This window comes from Phoenix dactylifera, chromosome 11 (genome assembly GCF_051530095.1).
Source record: "Phoenix dactylifera cultivar Ajwa chromosome 11, Ajwa_hap1_PhDact_Kaust_v1.1, whole genome shotgun sequence".
Classification (NCBI taxonomy): domain Eukaryota; kingdom Viridiplantae; phylum Streptophyta; class Magnoliopsida; order Arecales; family Arecaceae; genus Phoenix; species Phoenix dactylifera.
Genome location: NC_143200.1, coordinates 16,916,923 through 16,938,322, shown reverse-complemented (window position 1 = coordinate 16,938,322; position 21,400 = coordinate 16,916,923). Strand labels below are relative to the sequence as shown.

The window sequence follows — 21,400 nt, the reverse complement described above, 5'->3', positions numbered from 1 at the left end:
TTGCACCATGTCCACATACTAAGGTTGGATGTTCCTGTAAACTCCAAGCTCTATTTTCCTTTTTCTTCTTTCCTTTATCTTTTCTGAAAGTAAAATACTTTTTTTTTTCAACGCGCCTCAGAGCTCAAAGATCTGGTTTTTATTATTCAGTTTTCTATTTTTCTAGAACCAATATAGTTGCTGTCTCAGTTCTACTTACTTTCCAGCATTCTTAATCAATTAGCAACTCCCGTTTTCATTCCCAGATAAACTTAGCAATCTTGCCACCATCATTTCTAGCTGTTCTAATATATTACCATCGCATTAGACATATGTTAAGTACGTGAACTATGGGGGACAATTTAAGATGAAGCCTAATGCTCACCAACCAACCAGTGGATGTTCAACTAAAAACGAAAACTACGGACAGTTTAATTCAACATATGAGTCGGCTACCACTGTCGATCTATCGCAGGGCTGATGTTTTATTTCAAAAGATTTAACGAGGATTATCCTCATTGGAGCAGTGCTTGCATAACATAAAGGACACGCGATGTGATCTATTGCTTCTTTCTTTTTCTTTCTTTTTTTTTTTTTTTGCTAAAAAAAAGGGGAAGAGGGGGGAAGGGCAAGCCCACCCTGCGTAGCAGCCCCACACTGGGCCCCCACCCCGCCAGGAGCATGTTCGATGCGGGCAGAATGACCGTTTGGTATAAGCCCAGCTCATCAGACCCCAGCCATATTTTACTCATACCCTTCCCACCCGTGGCCCCGGCTCAGTTAACCCACTGGGCCCTGGCACGAGTACCCCGTGTGAGTACGTCACACCTGGCACCACCCAGGCTACCAGCCGACCAGTAGCACTTCCAGACCCCGTGTCCAGGCGCGGGGCATCCGGTCCCAGATTTAATCGACGCCCGTGCGTTTCGAACCTGAAACCACTTGGTTAGAAGCAAACGCCCCGTTCCAACTGGGCTACCACCTTGGTGGTTATTGCTTCTTTCTTTAGCAAGAATGTTCAGGGTGCATAACAAACATCTTGTTAAATACAGCAACTCATACATGAAGAACCACTGGAGTAGAAGCTGGGATGCTGAGCTGTAGAGATCTAATGTGGCATAATAGATTCTGTTGATGTAGATTAACATATTGGGTAGTTGTAACTTGTAAATTAGTTATAACAGATTTGTTAGAATGCTGAACTATGATTAGTTACTAATCCTCTTTAGTTAGTAAAGTTTGTTACCACTGTATCTATTTAAGCAGAGCATTGTAAGAACATTTCATTCAGTCAATTCATTTTTCAGATTCACTCTCATTTTTTCTTGAACTCTCTCAATCTCAACCTTCATTTTCTTTCCAACTTCAATATGGTACCACAGCATACTTCCGATGCTGCTCATGTTTCAAATACTGCTCCTCCATTTACTTCTAGAGAGGATACTATGGAGAATCTATACTATCTTCACCATAGAGATAGTCCTGGAGCTATGCTAGTTTCTCAAGTACTAGTTGGTGATAACTATGCTTCGTGGAGCAGGTCTATGAAAATGGCACTTAGTGCTAAAAACAAAATCTGTTTCATAGATGGATCTATGACCATGATGAGTCCGGAAGATCCTCTTTACCCTGCTTGGAAAAAGTGCAATCACATGGTCAGTTCCTAGCTTTTGAACTCTATTTTTTAAGGATCTTAGAGCAAGTATGCTATACATTGACAGTGCACGTGGTGTTTGGCTCGATCTCAAAGAGAGATTTTCTCAAACAAATGGTCCTCGTATTTTCCAGCTGAAGAAGGCTATTTCATCTCTGACTCAAGATAAGGCTTCGGTTAGTTTCTATTTCACCAAACTTAAGTCATTTTGGGATGAATTAGGAAACTATAGACCACTTCCCTATTGCTCTTGTGGAACCACTAATAATCTTGCGCATTATCAACAAGAAGAGTATGTAATTCAGTTCCTAATGCGGTTGAATGAGTCATTCTCTCATATTAGAGGACAAACACTATTAATTGATCTACTTCCATCAATTAACAAGGTATTTTCACTAATACTACAAGAGGAGAAATAGAGAGAAGTTTCTATTGCATTTATACAAAATTTAGATTCTATTGCTTTACTTTGCAAGTCTTATAATACTTTTGTGCAATCGAACAATGGATCTGCAAAAGGTTTTAATAAATTTGGTCAATACAATAAGAAGGAAAGACCTCTCTATAGTCATTTTGGTGTTTTAGGATACACGGTTGACAAGTGCTACAAAATCCATGGTTATCCACCGGGATATAAGCCAAAGGCAAGAAACTTTGCTCCTCAAGCTTCAAGTTCTACAAATCAAGTGAAGATGGTTCCAACCTTAGCTAAAAGAGTTTCTGATGTTCCACAACTTCCTTTCATTCGAGACTAGTGCCAGCAACTTCTCTGCATTTCAGTCTTCTATTTTTTAGACAGGTAGTACTTCAACCTCTCAAGACCAGTCCCTAGCAAATCTAGTAGGTACAACTTCTATGGCTTGTAGTATGTCTTTCAATTCTGGCCATACCACATCTATTTGGATATTAGACACAGGGGCCACATATCATATGGTTTGTTCTGCTTCTCTCCTTACCAATATTATAACCACTATTTCAAAATTTGTCAAACTTCCTAATGGTACTTTAGCTATCGTCACTCATATAGGAAGTGCCAAATTGTCTGAATCTGTTACTTTCCATAATGTCCTTTGTGTACCATCCTTTTCTTTCAACCTTATCTATGTTAGCTCTTTACTCAAACTTCTAAATTGCTGTCTAATTCTCATGTTTGGATTTTGCTTCATTCAGGACCTGTGCTCATGGACAACAATTGGTCTTGCTAAAGAGAGAGGTGGTTTGTTTTACTTGTTGGATAGCCTAAATAGGTCTTCTAGACATCTTGTAAACAGTGTTTCTAATACAATTTCTGACATTTGGCATTATAGATTAGGTCATCCTTCACCTGCTAGGTTGCCATTCTTGCAGAATGATATACTTGAAATAAATGTACATCATATACATCAATGTGATATTTGTCCTCTTGCGAAGCAGCATAGACTACCTTTCAAGTTCAGTATAATAAAATTTATGTCTCTATTTGATTTGATACATTGTGACTTGTGGGGACCCTTTACTGTTTGAGTACTTGATGGTTCTAAATATTTTTTAACTATAGTTGATGACTATAGTAGATCTACTTGGGTTTATTTGCTTAAATCCAAAGCACAAAGCCAGACTACTATTATCTCTATTTTTGTCCTCATTGAAATCCAATTCAACCTCAAAATCAAAAGTGTTAGATCTGACAATGGTTCAGAATTTAACCTTAGAGACTTCCTCCTTTCAGAGAGAGTAATCCATTAAAAATCATGTATAGAAACTCCATAACCGAATGGAGTTATGGAAAAAAACACCAGCATTTGCTAAATATTGCCCGAGCCCTTAGATTTCAGGCAAGATTATCTCTTAAATTTTGGGGAGATTGTATCCTTACTGCTACCTATATCATAAATAGACTTCCAAGTCCTTTACTCAAAGGTAAAACACCTTTTGAGCTCTGTTTTCAAAGAAACCAGATTATAGCCATATTAGAACCTTCGGTTGTTTGTGCTTTGCCTCTTTATTAACTCAAGCTAGATCTAAATTTTATTCGAGAGCCCACAAGTGCATCGTTGGCTATTCTTATGCCATTAAAGGGTATAGAGTCTTTGATCTCGAGACTAATTCTGTGCTTATTAGTCATAATGTTGTTTTTCATAAAACTGTGAATCCTTTCAAATCTGTCCATTTTGATGACACTGACCCTTTTGTCTTTCCAAATCCCATTCTTAAGATAGTTTCTTCCTTTATCACTCATTCTTCTCCTCCTATTGATTCTATCATACAGAATCATTTCTATTCTGATATTACTCATACAGAACAATCCTTTGTTTCACCTACTTTTTCTTCTCCTATTCCTCCTCCTAGAAGGTCAACTAGGGTCAGACAGAAACCTTCCTATCTCCAGCAATATCATTATCAATTAACCACCTCATCTTCCAAGCCAGTTATTTCTAGTAGCACAGATTCTTCTAATTCAGGTAACTCTCATGACATTTCTAAATTTGTTAGTTATAATAAACTCTCTCTCCTTCTCATTGTGCCTATGCACTTAGTCTCTCCAATATTGAGTAACCTACCTCTTTTGAACAAATTGTTAAAAGCCCTGAATGGTGTGAAGCTATGGCTAAAAAAATCTAAGCCTTAGAGGACAATAATACATGGACTCTTACCACTTTACTATCTAGAAAACATCTTATAGACTACAAATGAGCTTATAAGAAAAAGCTTAACTCAGATAGCATTGTAGAAAGGTTGAAAGCTCGTTTAGTTGCTAAAGGTTACACTCAAAAGGAAGGGTTCGATTATTTTGACACTTTTTTTCTAGTAGCCAAACTCACTTCTATTAGAGCTTTATTAGCAGTAACTGTAGCCTGCAATTGGCACTTACAACAACTTGATGTTAATGATGCATTTTTGCATGGTGACTTAAATGAAGGGATTTATATGAAAGTTCCTCCTAGATTTGGCAGCAAGGGGGAGTCTTCATCATCATCACAAGTAGTTTGTAAATTGAATAAATTCTTGTATGGTTTAAAGCAAGCATCACGACAATGGTTTACCAAGTTCTTTGATTTTTTATGTCAGCAAGGTTTCGAGCAATCTAAGGCAGATTACACATTGTTTACCAGATTGAGAGCTAATTCATTTATTGCTCTCTAAGTATATGTTGATGATATTATACTTGCTGGAAATGGTTTAGAAGAAATCAATGCTCTAAAAAAGTCTGCACTTGATCATTAGTTCAAGATTAAGGACTTAGGAGCTTTGAAATTTTTTCTGGGTTTAAAAATAGTAAGGTCTACAGAGGGTATATCAGTCTGTCAAAGAAAATTTGCATTAAAAATACTTGAGGATGTCCGTTTTACTGGTGCAAGGGTTGCTAAAACTCCAATGGAGCAGAATGTGAAGCTTGACAGATCTTTTGGTGAATTGTTAGATGATCCTTCAGCATATAGATGATTAGTTGGGAGATTGCTATATCTAACTATTACTAGATCTGACTTATCATTTGTTGTTCAAGTATTAAGTCAATTTTTGGACCAATCAAGGCAGCCTCACTTAGATGCAGCTCACATAATCCTTAGATATACTAAGGGTACACTAGCACAAGAAATTTTCTTTCCAGCATCCAATGATCTTCATTTAAAGGTATTCTCAGATTCAGATTGGGCAAGTTGCCCAGATACAAGGAGGTCAATAACAGGGTATTGTGCATTTATAGGAAATGCACTAGTGTCTTGAAAATCCAAAAAACAAAACACAAAATCAAGGTCATTGGCTGAGGCAAAATATAGAGTGATGGCTTCAGCTACTTGTGAAATTCAGTGGTTGTTGTACTTAATTGCAGATCTGAAAATTAAGCATAATAGGCCAACAATTTTGTTTTATGATAACCAGGTCGCCTTACATATTACTGCCAACCTAGTTTTTCATAAAAGAACGAAGCATATAGAATTGGACTGCCATCTTGTCAAAGATAAAATTCAAGAGGTAATTCTGCATACTTTACATGTATCCTCTTATAATTAGTTAGCTGACATATATATTAAAACAATTAGTGGTTCTTTCTTTCATTCATTGCTATCCAAGATGAGTGTGCATAATATACATACTTCATCTTAAGGGGAAATGTTAAATACAACAATTCATACATGAAGAACCACTAGAGTGGAAGCTGGGATGCTGAGCTAGAGAGATCTAATCTGGCATAATAGATTCTATTGATAGAGATGAGCTGCTTAGCTGTAGATTAACAGATTGGTTAGCTGTAAATTACTTATAACAAACTTGTTAAAAATCTGAACTATAATTAGTTGCTAATCCTCTTTAGTTAGCAGAGTTTGTTACCACTATATCTATTTATGCAGAGCATTGTAAAAACATTTTGTTCGATCAGACACTCATTTTTTCTTGGACTCTCTCAATCTTCATCTCTTTTCCAGCTTCAATGCATCTAACTTTTACCCCCTTTGTTTTTTTGGATTTTTTCCTACAGCCGAGCACCCGATACCCATGTGAGTCATATTTTGTAGATCTCACAATCATATTTTAACTTGAAATACGGTTATTTAATGAGTTAGAGGTGAGAAAACCAGCGCATAACTGAAACTGAAAGAAACGGGATAGGTACGCGTTTCGAAAAAAAACCACAGGGGATTTTATTGGTGCTCTTTAAGAGCATATGTTTAACATTAATTTGTAGGGCCAATTTATTTCTAATAAATTGACCCTCCAAAAATTGGCGTATGCTGCTCTTTGTGGCGGGCACACGGTATTCTTTAGTAAAAGGCGAAAGAATAGTTCGCTCTGTGCCCACCACGCAGCTGCGTGACTTCAACACCTCGGATTCGGCGTCCTTTTATAATATCTCAGAATGTGGGGCATTCTCTACCCAGCCGATGTGGGACTAAAAAGATTCCCAAACTCCAGGATCACCCAGGCGGAACACCTATCCTCAACATCCAACATCCTTCCGAACCCAGCACGTGACCAAGACCACAGGGCATTGCCAATTTCACCCTCCAGGCCTCACCTCACGCGCATTGCCCGTGCTAGCACGAGAATCTGGGAACCTGACTCCATCTTAGCTCTCATCAAGTCGGCCGACCGCCGACTTTTGACTCATTTCATGTGAGGTCGGCAATTGCGGGACCGTCGCCGTCATTCCAGTCATCAGTCCGGTGGAAGCAAAGAACTCGTGATACGCAGCTGGTATTCTATGAATTTTGGCAAGCTCGCGCATAACTTGTAGCTTTAGAAAATTAAAACCTTTTTCGCTAGAATCCTGACAGCCTTAAGAACATATTCTAGAGGGGAATGGATTTTGCTGACCCACAAGACAAGAATAAGCTGGTCTTCTACGATATAATTATGCCAATTAAACTACTGATGCTTGAACTCTAGATCACAATAACGAGCTTATGATAGGTTTTTTTTTTTTTTGGTCAAAGCGGTATTTCATATAATTCTAACATAGGTATAGCCTGCAAATCAAAAAAAAAATAAAGAGTACGTGCCTCGCATAAGGAGCCTTTTCAATCATTATAGCAGGCAAAAGTACGGAACAAAGAACATAATGTGGAAGACTAAACTGCTTATCATGATAGAACAAAATACAGCTCTCGCAGCATTTATTCAACCTAATATAATATAATAGTATATGACATGATGTAGATACATCTTGGATTCAGGTTTAGGGGGAGAGAGGAGACATGCATGTTACAAAGAGTCTTGGACCCGAGAATGATGTCATATGCATTGTTCATAGGCTGATAAATGGGCGGAGCTGATGTCCGTTCATTTATCCTCTGGCATCGGCTTACGGTCAAAACTAATTTACGTTGATCTTCTGTTCAATCCCCTATTTTTCCTGTATGGCTTCGAGGCATTTGGGTGTCGTCCAAGGTGATTTCAATTCTGTGCTAGTAGCCAGGTTAGCTAGATTTGGTTGCAGCGCGTTGCCGATGTGTGTGTCATGGAAAATGTAGGACTGCATGTTATTTTAGACTGATGGTTTTGATCAATAACAAAACATAGGTCAGAAATGAGCCAATTGCTGTGCAAGTCTAATCCACTTTCAGAAGGGGGAGTGGGCGAGCAGCTCAGTTTTTGTAGCTCATTACCTCAACCAACCTAAAGAGAGAATCATGGGCATTCATGGGCCAGGTCCATTCTACAAGCCATCACACCGGATAATATACATACATACATACATACATACATACATACATACATACATACATACATACATACATATATATATATATATATATATGTGGAATAAATGTTCATTCCTAGCTCGCTAGTACTTCAAATATTGATGCGAATGTGAAGAGAAGATCAGGGAAAGCAAGGTACATAGATAACAACAAAGCTCTGTTGAACATACATTCAAAATCAGCATCTCTATTAAATTTAAGAATTTTACCGAGATTGGAAACAAAGATAATAGGGTCCAAACGTGTCTTAAAACTACTTGTTTTGTGTTCATCATTCCATCTGAAAACAAATTGCTCCTGATTTTGGTACTGGCCTGCAATATTTTGGTCAAGTTTGCTAGGTCAAGTGAGTTTCAATGGGATATGGTTCAATTTTCACTCACATCCAAGAAATTAAAAACAATTAGATTCACTTTTCTCCCTACAGATCATGAATAGGGCCCTATTTGAGGGAGCTGTTGGCAGTAGAACTTTTAGGGCTCGTTTGGTTCGCGGGAAAAGAAGGGGGGAACGTGTGGTCAACGGGAAAGTAATGAGATGCCTCTTGTTTGGTTGGAGTTTTCAAAGGAGAGAGATAGAAAAGTTGTATTTCCATTGGAATATGATTTCCACATTTTATAGAAAAGTCTTTCCCATGATAAACATAGAAAAGTTACTTTCCCATAAGGCGGGAATCACTCTATTTTTACTTTTTTTCAAAAAGCACTTCAACATTAAAGAAGCATTAAAGAGGCATTAAAGACCTAATTTTTATTAAGGGCATAATAGAAATTATACATAACTTTCATAGGAAAGTGGATGGCCAACCAAACATAAGTACTTTGGAAATTTGTCACTTTCCTGTGGTCAACCAAACATGCCAAAAGTACTTTCCTAGGCATCCTCTTCCTAGGAATTTGCTTTCCAGGAATCATATTCCTAGGAGGAAAAATGCTTCCCGCGAACTAAACGAGCCCTTAGAAGTAGAGTTGTTGGAAATAGAGATTTTATATTAAACTGTTTGCTGTTTAGTAACTACATTTCTAAAGTGTTATGGCACTTTAACATTTGTTTGATAAACAAACTGAAAAAATACTTTTGTATAACAAAATTACCATAAAGGACATTGCATAGTATTATACAACATAGCACAATAAAATATAACATATATTAATACATAAATATATGATATAGTATAATATTACTGCAATGTAATATAATATTATTATAATATAGTAATATAACATTGTATACTATAGCATAATAATTTAATATAATATTAAATTATTTAACAAAACATATCAATGTATTATGATATAATGTAATATAATATTATATTTATAGTATGATACAATAATAAAGATATAAAATATTATAATTATTAGCGTACATTAATTTTTCATAATATAACATAATATTAAATTATTTAACATAACATATTAATGTATTATGGTATAATGTAATATAATATTATATTTATAGTATAATACAAAAATAAAAAATAAGAATACCTTTTCTTGCATGGAAGGGAGTCTAATTGACGGCTAGGGCTCTTTGTTAGGGCTTCAGCAGATTTTTAGGCTTATAAAAGGACAAAGTATATAATTATTATATTTTATTATGGATATTTTGGTCAAAAAAAAAGTTTTCCGAAAGCTCAAAATAGCTTTTTCAAAAAGCTCCAAAATGGAGCTTCTCTCAAAACACTATTTTTAGCTTTATGAAAAAACTAAAACAGCTTTCCAAAATTTTTACCAAACACCTTTTTTCATCCAAAAATACTTTTAGAGGGCCAGAAAGTGCTTTTTGGCCCTTCAAAAGCTCTCCAAAATGGGGCCTAGGTCATTTTTGTTTTTAATATATTCCAACGCAAGTAGTGGTTAATCACATTCAACTGAATCAATTGTAGCAATATCTACTGTAGCTAATTTAATAGTATCTGATAGAAGGCTTGAACAACAAAATCTAGCATGAATCCGGAGCAAATATGGCCCGCTTTCCTTTCAATCGAACCAACCCAATGATGATTATGAATCAACCCAACATTAACCTATAATATATCTCATTTAAGTTATTCCCCCTACCTATATTTAAAATAGAAAGTAATGGAGATAGACAGCACGAGATATCATCCTGACAAGTAAAATGGAGAGAAACTCTTATGAAGTGTGGATTACAAACATAATCTAGCCTAATCCAACCTAACATGATCCGATCCAAATTTTGTTCTGAGATAGAAATTATGGAGTCGGGATGGGTTTTGATGAGTTAGCAAGGCTTTAAGTCCGATTGCATTGAATTGGGGTAAGGTGATATAAATTTTAGAATATGAATAGGGTATGGATTTGCTCTTAATTGATAGAAGAAATAATAAAGAAGAGCAAACACAGCATGGGAGTGAGTATAAGCATGCTGCCTTTTCCTTCCACCCCTCCTCTTCAACGTACGTGGCCCCTGCATGCGCATGTCACGAGATACGTCATCTCTTGACTTTTGACTTCTGGGATTAGATAGGATGGCGTATCCAAGAAGGGGAGACCTTTCACTTGACCTTATCTTCTCCGAGCAAGCCCTACCATGTGAGACTTGGAGTCTGGATATTCTTCTTATTTTTTTTAGTTCTTTTGTTTAATTTTTGTTACCATTGAATTCGAACTAAGGCTAGAGAATAGCTCGGATGACCCTGAGTTGGCTAGAGATGAGCTGGGTAGGTTGGCCGAGGTGCGAGCGGTGGATTTCCTCTGGAGATAGTATGTAAAGAGTTCACTTGCCAGAGAGTTTCCGGCAGGGACCCTTCGATGCATAAGTCAGAATAATGTGGTAACAACATAGAAGGAAGAGGATTTCAGCAAAATATGGTCTTCATGAGTAATATAGTGTGTATGTATATGTGCATGTCTGAGGTCCCCCGGGCTGCCCCCTAGATAACGATAAAACGGGCTCCCCTATATAAAGGGGTAGCTCAGGGGTCCTGAAGTATGCATGCAATATTACTCAGAGATCACACTATACTAAAAAAAAATTCTTCTATATTGTTGCCTCGTTATTTTGACTTACGCATCGGAGGATCTCTCACCGAAAACTCTCCAGCAAGTCGACTTTTTGCAGGCCACATTCGGAAGAGATCCCCCCCACCTCAGCTAGCCTACTTAGCTTGTCTCTAGCTGACCTCAGGTCGTCCAAGTTGCACTCCGATCTCAGCCTAGATTCGGCGGCAATATGCATGATTAATTGCAGAGGATTAGAAGTCTATATCACATAGTTATTTTTATGCAAAATTGCATGAATATTCTTACAAAGTTGCTATTTGCATGCATATCCTTATAAAACACTTATTTCGCATGTATATTCTTTTTTTTCTTTCTGTTTTGCATATGTATCAATGCCATCTAATGTCGTTAAGACATGAGTAATGTAAAATTAAAATGGTTGAAAATTGGTAGACATACGAAAAGAAAAATTTAATTGCAAGGATATTCATGCAAATAGCAACTTCATGAGGATAATCTTGTAAATTCATATATTTTTTGGAAGGCATACATTTAAAAAACCTTTTAAAAATGATCAACACTTAGGTGAAACTTACTAAATCTTTTATGACTCAATTGAATCAACAAGTAAAAAAAGAAAATATCAGTATTATCATACCATATGACCCATGTTGTCTCAATTCTTATGGAATAAATCCTGATGCCATTGTGAAATTTTCGCCTCAATGAACAAGCAACAATTGACTCTTTATAAATCTATAAAAAAATTATTGACTAAACATTTATAACTAATTTAAATTTAATATGCTTTAATCTTCTAAAAATAATGTAATATATATATATATATATATGTCATACACTCGATAATGATAATTACAATAAAATCAAATGAGAGAATAGAATTACTAAAATAGTCATCCAATATTATAAATTCACCAAGTTAAAATCTTAAATCATGAAAAATCAATAATGCGACTTGGCTTTTCTTTTTTGACTTATCAATTCAACCAAGCCATAAAAAGCTTGGCAAGTCTCAGCCAAGTTTTGATCAATTTTTAATCTTTTTTTAGTAATATTCTTCTAAATATGTGAAATGGCACAAATATCCTCACAAAATTACTATTTGCATATATATCCTCATAAATTTTTCTTTTTGCATGTCTATCCATTAAGGATATTCAGTTATTTTAATTTTAAACTGCTTATTTCTTAATGGCATTAGGTAGCATGAGCACATATATCAAAAAAAAGTGAAAAAAATGGTATACATGCAAAATAAATATTTTATAAAAATATATATGCAAATAATAATTTTACAAAAGTATTCATATAATTTTGCATATTTAGAATGATATATATATATATATATATATATATATATATATATATATAAAATCCTATTTTCACTAGACGTCTACTTATAAACAGTTTCTAATTGTTTCCTGGACCCTTTCCTCAATATTTTGCATCATGATAACCACATATTATCGTCATTACGGGGGACAACATGACAGCTACATCGCAACCATCCTCCAATTCCCATCTTGGGATGCTTGCTTGTAAATATGGCACTTTTCTAACGGCGATAGGGCACGTTTCCAATGGTGATATAATAAACTTACCGAACCCTAAAACATTTTCATTCTTTCACGACAATCATGTCGGGGTGTTGATGTTCCAACGCTTTCGGGCACCGCCACAACCCGGGGGCGTGATGCATGCACGCACGTTATTTGACCCACCTTCACGTTATTTGACTTCAAGGATCGAGGGCACAGGTTCCAGTGCCCCACCTTCACGTTATTTGACCTCTCCAGGATCAAGGCCCCAGGTTCAAAGTGTCGCGACTCGCGAGACCCAGGCTTCGTCCTCCTCCTCGCTGTTCCGACTGATAATTCTGCCACCTAAAACCAGCCGCCAGTGAAGACCATCTCTCATCTTTCAGGCAGACAAGCATTGACAACCACCGCATGATTTCCTCGTTTTCTTATGCTGTTTCTCTTTCCTCTTTACAGACTTTCATATAATGTTTATTTAGAGAGAGATCAGAGCCATCTCTGAGCTTTTAGGTAGAAAATCATATTGGGAACTACCTGATTTCCTCTTCACTATCATACAGATCCGTGTGTATCCGGATGCGTGTACATACATACAAATTAACACGGGTGTGCATATTTATATATCCCTCACCTTAAATATACTGAACTTAATCTTATAGCTTGGTCATCTCATCTCTTAATTTGTTTAGCAGCCAAAAATTCTAGATTTAATTTTTAGATGGTGCATCCAGATATTAGAACTGGGATACTTATAGTATTCTCTCTCACTCTCTCTCTCAACAAACTCACACCCGCGCGTGCGTGCATACATACATACGTACATATGCTTTTTTTTTCCAATATAGAGCATATTATCTAGACATTCAACTTTTTATTTTTGTACAAATTGGTTGTTCCAGAGATCGGCCCTTGTTAGTGTATTTGATAGTCCTAGTCTCTTATTGTTGCACCAAATAATGGCTCCTATCTAGCCAACAACTTGTTTGGATGCTTAAATTATTTATGGGCGAACTACTTATTGGCTGTTTGCGAAAGAAAATTTTTATTGGAAAAGAGATGGGACAAGTTCCCATCCTCTTTGCTTCTTGGAAGCACACTCATACTGTCTCTCTCGAATTAGTTGAAAATATGGACCATGTATTTATTTATAAAAAACAGATACACTTAACCATCACTAATAAGGGTGATTGACCTAACAATAGTGTATGTTGGCCCTACAATGGCAGTACTATCAAATCAGTAGAATTTGAAGAGCGCAGGATGACTTTGATCAGGTGTGTAACGTATGGAACATTGACAAAGTGGTCGACCCAAAGAAAGTTTAGTGAAATCAAAGCCATGTGGGAGAAAGTTGACCGTCCAGTCCTTATCACCAGACCAATCCGGAAAAGATCCCGTGCCGACATTTCCAGAGCCACCGCTTCGCTGAGCACCTAGATTTGGACAGACGTCAAGGACCTATTTCCTCCGGACGCTGTTCTGTGTTGGGACCGCCGAAGAAAGGAGAACGAAGGTCCACGAGAGAGGCCGTGCACCATTTCGTTTTGATTCGGGCAACAATTAGTCCGGCTGCAATGTTCCAATCAAGGTCAAAAGACGTGCCACGTGTCACTCATTTTAGAGTGTATGCCGAACCACACTTGAACAATACTTAGAAGTCAAGATTGGTGCCCCCAAGGCACGTAATGACCTCTTAACATGAGTTTGCATTAATTTTTCATAATTATTTGTGAGAGTTGATGTCAGATAAGCAAATGTCCTAACTCTATTGGGAGTGACAGTATGCTGCATCCATTTTATTTCGAGGAAAAAATTAGGCAAAATCTAATCAGTTTCATTCAGCAGATGAAATTTAGAAGAACCAATAGCACAATAAAAAAAGTACATAAAACAGTCTATCACAAAATTATTTGGCAAAGCAAAGAAACATGCTGCAATTTAATTTCTTGAAGCTCTGTCTCAAGAATGAAAGGTCCACTCTTTTGTAAGAAAGTACTTTGTAAAATTTCTACATAGTTCTCCTCGATATATTCGAAGACTCTCCTGTTTCTCCCAATCCAAATTAGCTAACAAATTGAGGACATTGAAGCTATCCAACCATATCTACCAAATTTCATTGGACTCAGCTATTGCAGAGTACTTATTCATAATCTAGAGTTGATGCTTTCTAAGTTAGTTCTACCGTTTGCTTCATAGGAATTCAGCATACTTATTCATAATCTAGAGTTGATGTTTTCTAAGTAGTTAATTAGTTCTGGCGTTTGCCTCATAGGAATTCCACTAGAAAGCAAGAAAGAAAAACCCATAGAAACTTCGAGGCACATTGGACTCGGTGTCGTGTCCCAAAGCTAATTGCTGCATACATCAGTGCTATTGTCGTAACTAATCTAGTGTCCACATTCTCAAAAGCTAGTAAGTACTATGGTTACTATTAACCATGGCAACTGCTCAAATATTCCTAGTCTTGTCATCCTGCTCTTGCCCCATAAAAGACTCCATAGGATCAACTTCTTTTTTCTCTACCTTTCAAGCCACGCCTAGATCCACTACTAAAGAACACGAGAGCATTAACCACCAAAAAAAAAGGAAAAAAAAAGAACACGAGAGCATTCTATAAAAGTTTAGATAGAGTCACATGAGGTCCAATGAGTTGACGGGTCAAATAAATTACAAGGGAGCCAGAGAAGACCAGGAGACGGAGAAACTTGGCGGCTTGACTAACGTTAAAAGACTACTTTGCTGTGGGCCACGTCCCCGCCGTCCCCTCCTCTTCTCAATCCACCTCTCCCACTTTCCTCCCAAGCGCCAACTACTCTAATTACAATTTTCTAGCCCTTTCAGGCTCCTTCCTTCCTTCCTTCCTTCCTCCTCCAGAAAGCCATATGACGACAACGCTGTGACGTTTCCTGGATGATGCCTCCCTCGTCTCTTACAGTCTTATCCGACTTCCGACCCCCCAAGATCCCATCCAAAGAGTTGTGTATATAGCTCCAACCCAAGCCCTCATCTCTCATTCTCATTTGCCTCTCCAAGGCTTCCAAGAAAAGCACACACCCAATTTGCCAGCTGCCTTCATTGATCATGGACTCCACAAGGATTGGTCACTCCTCCCTGAGCCTTGACCTCAAGGTCGGTTCTCTCCGGTTTCCCGGCCAAGTTCCAGTGAGTGCTAATGTCTCATATATGTTATATTTAGACATCCAATGGATATAGTTTTGATTAGTCTCTCCTTGTTGGATTGAGCAGAAAGGGTTGCCCAAAAGTCTCAAGCATGAGGAAGAGGAGTTTTTGATGAAAAGAGAGGCGAGTTTATTCATATTTACCGACCGTTTGCTAGCAGCATATAGTAGTACTACTACTCTTCTCCAAGCACGCTTAACTGCAAATTTCTGATGGATATATTTTTTGGGCCTCAGGCTGGGGATCTCGAGGCAGAGCTCAATCGGGTGTCCGAAGAGAATAAAAGACTGAACGAGAAGCTTGCCGCCATTTATGAAGACTATGCCAACCTGCAGAGACAGGTAATGGATTTGATAACCACCATGTGCTCCGATGGGGGGTCGGTCTCGCCAGGAAGGAAGAGGAAGAGTGAGAGCCTTGCCATGCATGGCTACAATATTGATGGGGCTGATGGAATGACCAATAATTGCATGGGACATCAGATTGGAAGAAACTCGAGCGAAAATTCTTGCAAGCAAGCGAGAGAAGAGTGTCTGAAGGTCTCTAAGCTCTACGTTCGCACCGATCCATCGGATTCGAGCCTCGTAAGTTCCCTGAATTTCAACATATTTTCTTAAGCAAACATTTCCATTCCAACTTCAGAAATTACTCATAAGAATTCTATGCTCTTGTGTTATATATCTTTAGGTTGTAGGAGATGGGTATCAATGGAGAAAATATGGTCAGAAGGTGACAAGAGACAATCCATGTCCAAGGGCCTACTTCAGATGCTCATTTGCTCCTGCCTGCCCTGTCAAGAAGAAGGTAACCAAAGATCGAACCTAACCATAGTTCTCCTTGAAGTCTATTTAGATGGCCATAGAATCACAAGGAATGAATCAAACTGAATCCAACTCAATGATGACCTCTTCCTTAGGTGCAAAGAAGTGCAGAGGATAGGTCAATCCTAGTAGCAACTTACGAAGGCGAGCACAACCATGGTAATCCCTCTCAGCTTACGGCACCCAGTGGTTCCAGCCGCGGTGGCTCGGTCTCTCGCCGTTCTTCGGGCCCGAGCAACATAACACTTGATCTCGCGCGAGTGGGATCGCAGCAGGAGGTTGAGACACCGGAGCTTCCGGCGCGGAGTTTGGTGGAGCAAGTGGCTTGGTCATTGACGAAGGATCCAGAGTTTAAAGCGGCACTGACCACTGCCATTTCTGAGAACATTCTTTAGCTCTCTCCCCTGCTAGGAATCAGTGATCAGCAGAATTGATCCATTATTCTATTTTCTGTGTCTTCAGATTTATTGTGGGCTGCTCATGCTCTTCAAGGTGATAAGGTGATGAAGTGATGGGTGACGCATTTGTAAATAGAATTCTGTTAACAAGAGATACAGAAATTTTATTTAAATTGGGGAAAAGAACACCTTATAGGGTGCATGCCTATGGTTCCCATTTTAGCAAGCAATGTCCAAATGAATCATGGAAATTAAATTAATACAAAACATTTATGTTCGATTGGAAAATTCCAAAGTGATACCGTTTCTTCCTTTCACATTTTGAGTTGGGAATAGGAAGATTTAGATATTGATGCAACATGGAGTTTAATTTGTTCATTTAGCAAAGTATTAATAAAAATTAGATATGATTTTCGTTAAGTTTGATATATATTGTTGACCATATTTCTCTACCAAGTTAAATTTTTAGGATCTAATAATTAATTAATATAATATCAGAACTCAAACTTATTAGATATCACAAGTTCAAATAATCTCCATGTTAATTATTTATTTAATTTTCTTAATTGCTATCTTGTGTGCCATGGGAGGAGAGAAACATAAATTTAGGTTGGTTTTTGCCAACAATTATCGAGTTCAAATCCTCATGGTTCATGTTTTACATTGCGAAGCACTGTACAATTTTGGATAATTACCACGTTATCCATCTTGGAGACGAACGACTATTATCTTAGGAATAGAGAGGGTCATATTGGGTGCCAAATATAGCACGCCGTGAGGATGAGTTACAACTATCCATCTAAAATGAATGATGTGGTGGTTGTCCATGGCCATACAACCTCATGAGGTACAAAACACACAAGGATCTTGACTCATAGCTATTAGCTTAGTTGATTGGCACCTCTTTTCAAAGAACTTGCTTTTGGATGTGATCCATATTTTTTGATAGAAGGAGATCCATATTAAAATAATAGGTAAAATTGGTTCTCAAGAAACTCGCATTTAAAGTACTTGTCTATCAAAACTAATAAAAACTTGCTTTTTAGAATGATCTAAATCCCTAACCTAATAAAATAAAATGTCACTTTGATAAAGTAGGAAGAAAAAATCTTAATCTATTTATCCATTTCTTTTTCCACAATCAAAGGTACGGCATGCATTTTAAGCAAAAAAAAAAAGGGTACGTCATGCATCTCATGCATTCTAAAGAGCAACACTTTTGCCATTCTACAGTCTTAGCTTTAGCACGTAGCAATAGAACGTTGGTATGAAAATTTGTAATTATGTCAATAAGCTGACTAAGTTAATCATAAAAAATAAGAAGTGGTCACAGCAAACCATTTTGCTCTAAATTTTTAATAACCAAAGAAAATGCTGTCACAAAATATATACCTTTTGTGACTATTTTTCATTTTATCACAAAAAAATCATCACTAAACAGAGCTTCTTTTAAGTTAGGAAAATAATTTTGATGCCAAAATTAATTTTGTCAACTCACTAATAATGATTTTATGATTCATCATTAAAACTCATGTCTTAAGTATTGACATTTTAAAATGGTTGTTGTAGATATATGCCTTTAATGACAAACTTATAGAGTGGTTAATAAAAGTCTATATTTTTAGTCATGATATACTACGTTGTCATAAATTTGGTGTTAAAATCGATATTGGTCAAATCAGTTATGACAAATTTATAATTCACCACTAAAACTTATATCTTTAGTGATGATATTTTAAAATAGTCATTGTAGGTATATATCTTTTAGTGATGAGATGATGAAATGGTCAATACTGATGATACAGTATGTTGTCATAATTTTCAATATGAAAATCAATATTAGTCAATACACTAATGATAATTTTATGATTTATCACTAAAGCATATGACTTTAGTGATGATATTTTAAAATAGTCCCTATAGGTATATACTGTTAATGATGAGCTTATAGAGTGGTCATTAAAAATCTATGTCTTTACTGCCTATATATTGTGTTGTCGCCAAAATCTTATACATTAATGATAAAATGGCGATATCATTAGCAAAAATATCAAATTATAATAATATTTTAATAGTGCATGTGTTAATCACTAAAATGTAATATGGATCATAATTTTCTATCAGTATGTTGTTAAAACCAAGCCAACCATCGCGAGAATTTAAATAGAGATTTGAAAGATGTTACGGGGGAACTAAGCCGCCATGCTCCACGTGACCGGCACGCGCGCCCATGAAGACTACGGCTGTCCTTTGATCCAGCAATCCGACCCCGAGTCGGACATCTTCGGCTCCACAGCCCGACCTCGAGTCGGCTGCCCTTCGATCCAGCAGTCCGGCCCCGAGTCGGACATCTTCGGCTTCGCGGCCCGACCCCGAGTCGGCTGCCCCTTAATCTAGCAATCCGACCCCAAGTCGGATATCCTCAGCACCGCAGCCCGACCCCGGGTCGGCTGCCCCCTGATCCAGCACTCCGACCCCGAGTCGGAGATCTCTTGATAACGACAGGCTGCTTCCCAGAGGCACGCCGAGGCCTCCTGCTCCACTACTCCCTGCAACGGCTGTATCCGATGCTGTTCCACGATCTCCTGTATCAGCCGTACAAAGCGGAACTCCACTACGCCCTGTCATGGCCGTACCCAGCGCTGCTCCACGACGCCCTGTAACGGCCATGTCAGTGGCCACTCCGCCGCGCCCACGATGACAAACCCCCCTCAGAGACCCCCCAGCCAGGTATATATGTGGCTGGGGGGAGAAGGGGGAGGTAAGCAATATCTTCCAGAGCACTCTCTTGCTTGCGATTATTATCTCTCCTTCTCCTCCAATCTCCTCTGACTTGATCGTCGGAGGCCCCACTACCCCAGTGGTGGTGCGAGGCTTGCTCGCAGGTTTTTCGGTGGAAGGTGGAGCGTAACCAACACCAACCAAGACAACTCAGACGGAACCCCGTTCACACCGCTGTGTCAATCGTTCTCGGTTTGGACCACCAGCAACAGTTGGCGCTAGAGGAAGGGACTGATCTCAGAGCGATCGTAATGGCACGGCGAGGTGGTCGTGGAGCTTCCAATACCTCCGGTCGCGGGGCCTCTCGCGCCTCCGGCCGGGAGGCCGCTGCGTCTCCAACACATTCTCAGCAACACTCCACCATTCCACCCCCCATTCAGATGGTCGAAGCCGCTCAGTTCGACCAGTTAGCCCAGCAGGTTCGCACCCTCGCGGAGGTAGTGCAGAACCTGCAGGGTGTGATGTCTCGAGCGCCACAGCGGGCCCAGGAGCCGCTGCCCCCCGAGCGCTCACCTGTCTTCCTCAACCCGCGCTCCTTCCTCTCCCATGGGGAGGAGCGCCGGCGCGAGGAAGGTTCTCGAGCACGGTCCATTCTGCCAGGACCTTCTCATCGAAGCTGCGCGGGGTACGAGAGGCGGACCCGGGCGCGTTCTCCGACCCCCCAGTCCTCGAGGGGCCCGCACTCCAGTCGGTCCCCCTCGCGCCGCTCCTTGTCTCCCACCCACCGGTCGCGCTCCCTGGACCGGCGGGTGGACGATCTCCACAGACAACTCCAGGTCCTGAAGGGCCACTCCAAAGATCTCTTCGCCGACTTGGAGATCTCCTCCCAACCGGCGCTTGCCTCGAGGATCCTGCGGACCCCAAATCCGCCGGGATTCAAAATGCCGGCGATCGAGCCCTATGACGGGGCGGCGGACCCGCGGGATCACGTGGAGAGTTTCAGGACTCTTATGCTCCTCCATGGAGCATCAGATCCCCTCCTCTGCAAGGCCTTCCCGGCGACCCTCCGTGGCCCAGCCAGGGCGTGGTTCGCCGGCCTGGAGGCTGACTCTATCCAGTCCTTTGACCAGTTCACTCGCCTCTTCATCAGCCATTTCGCCGTCAGTAGCCGGCGGCGATTGGTTTCCGACTCCCTCTTTGATGTCCGGCAAAACGAGGGAGAAAGCCTGCGGGATTACCTTACCCGCTTCAACAAGGCTACATTGGAGGTCCGGAACCTGAGCCAGGAGGTGGCTCTCTCAGCCCTGAAGCGTGGCTTCCGGAAGGGCAGACTCACCTTCTCCCTGGACAAACGCCTGCCGCGGAGCTTCCCGGAGCTGTTGTCTCGGGCGAACCAGTATGCAGACGCCGAGGAGGCAGCCGCCCACCGGAACAAGGAGGCCGCCGAGGCCCCTCTAAAGCTCGGGAAGAAAAGGCGAAAAGAGGCACCCCAGAGGAGGAGCCCGACGCCTCAACATCGGCGCAGAAGCCCGTCACCGGCGAGGAACCACGGCGCCCCACGCCCTCGTTCTCCGCACCGACGCTTCAACCGGTACACCCCATTCCTGGCCCCCCGGGCCCAGATCCTTATGGAGGTCAAGGGGCGGGAGAACCTCCCGGTCCCGAGGCAGATGAAGAAAATCCCTGGGAGGAGGCCCTCTCGAGCGTACTGTGAGTACCACCGAGACCACGGCCACGACACCGAAGACTGCTTCCAGCTTCGGGACGAGATCGAGGCTCTCATCCGCCGAGGGCGTCTCGGTCGATATGTAAACGACCGACGTCCCCCCGCAGACCCGCGCCCGGCCGACCCGGCCCCTCAGGAGCCTCGGGAGCAGAATCGACCCGTCGCGGGCGTGATCCACACCATCACTGGGGGCTGCTCTCGGCCTGTGAGG

General features: G+C 39.9%; 1 protein-coding gene and 1 non-coding gene across 2 annotated transcripts; one reads left to right on the top strand and one right to left on the bottom strand.

Moving 5' to 3' along the window:
- Window positions 1–6,304: 6,304 nt before the first annotated feature.
- LOC113462768 (U5 spliceosomal RNA) lies at window positions 6,305–6,422 on the bottom strand. Its single transcript, XR_003385863.2, has one exon. It is a non-coding gene; the product is annotated as a U5 spliceosomal RNA (small nuclear RNA).
- An 8,719-nt stretch (window positions 6,423–15,141) lies between these two features.
- LOC103707788 (WRKY transcription factor WRKY28-like) lies at window positions 15,142–17,030 on the top strand. The gene is made up of 5 exons (XM_008792443.5): window positions 15,142–15,505; window positions 15,590–15,646; window positions 15,760–16,107; window positions 16,211–16,327; window positions 16,440–17,030. Exons 1-5 carry the CDS (start codon window positions 15,425–15,427, stop codon window positions 16,737–16,739), a joined length of 903 nt encoding a protein of 300 aa, XP_008790665.3. The 5' UTR covers window positions 15,142–15,424; the 3' UTR covers window positions 16,740–17,030.
- The last annotated feature ends 4,370 nt before the right edge of the window (window positions 17,031–21,400 follow it).

What these genes read in the sequence shown, in the direction of transcription:
- LOC103707788 (XM_008792443.5), top strand. Translation starts at nt 15,425, where the DNA reads ATGGACTCCACAAGGATTGGTCACTCCTCCCTGAGCCTTGACCTCAAG. An exon ending in GGTTTCCCGGCCAAGTTCCA is followed by an intron (nt 15,506 to 15,589) that starts GTGAGTGCTAAT and finishes TGGATTGAGCAG; the next exon opens with AAAGGGTTGCCCAAAAGTCT. An exon ending in AGTTTTTGATGAAAAGAGAG is followed by an intron (nt 15,647 to 15,759) that starts GCGAGTTTATTC and finishes TTTGGGCCTCAG; the next exon opens with GCTGGGGATCTCGAGGCAGA.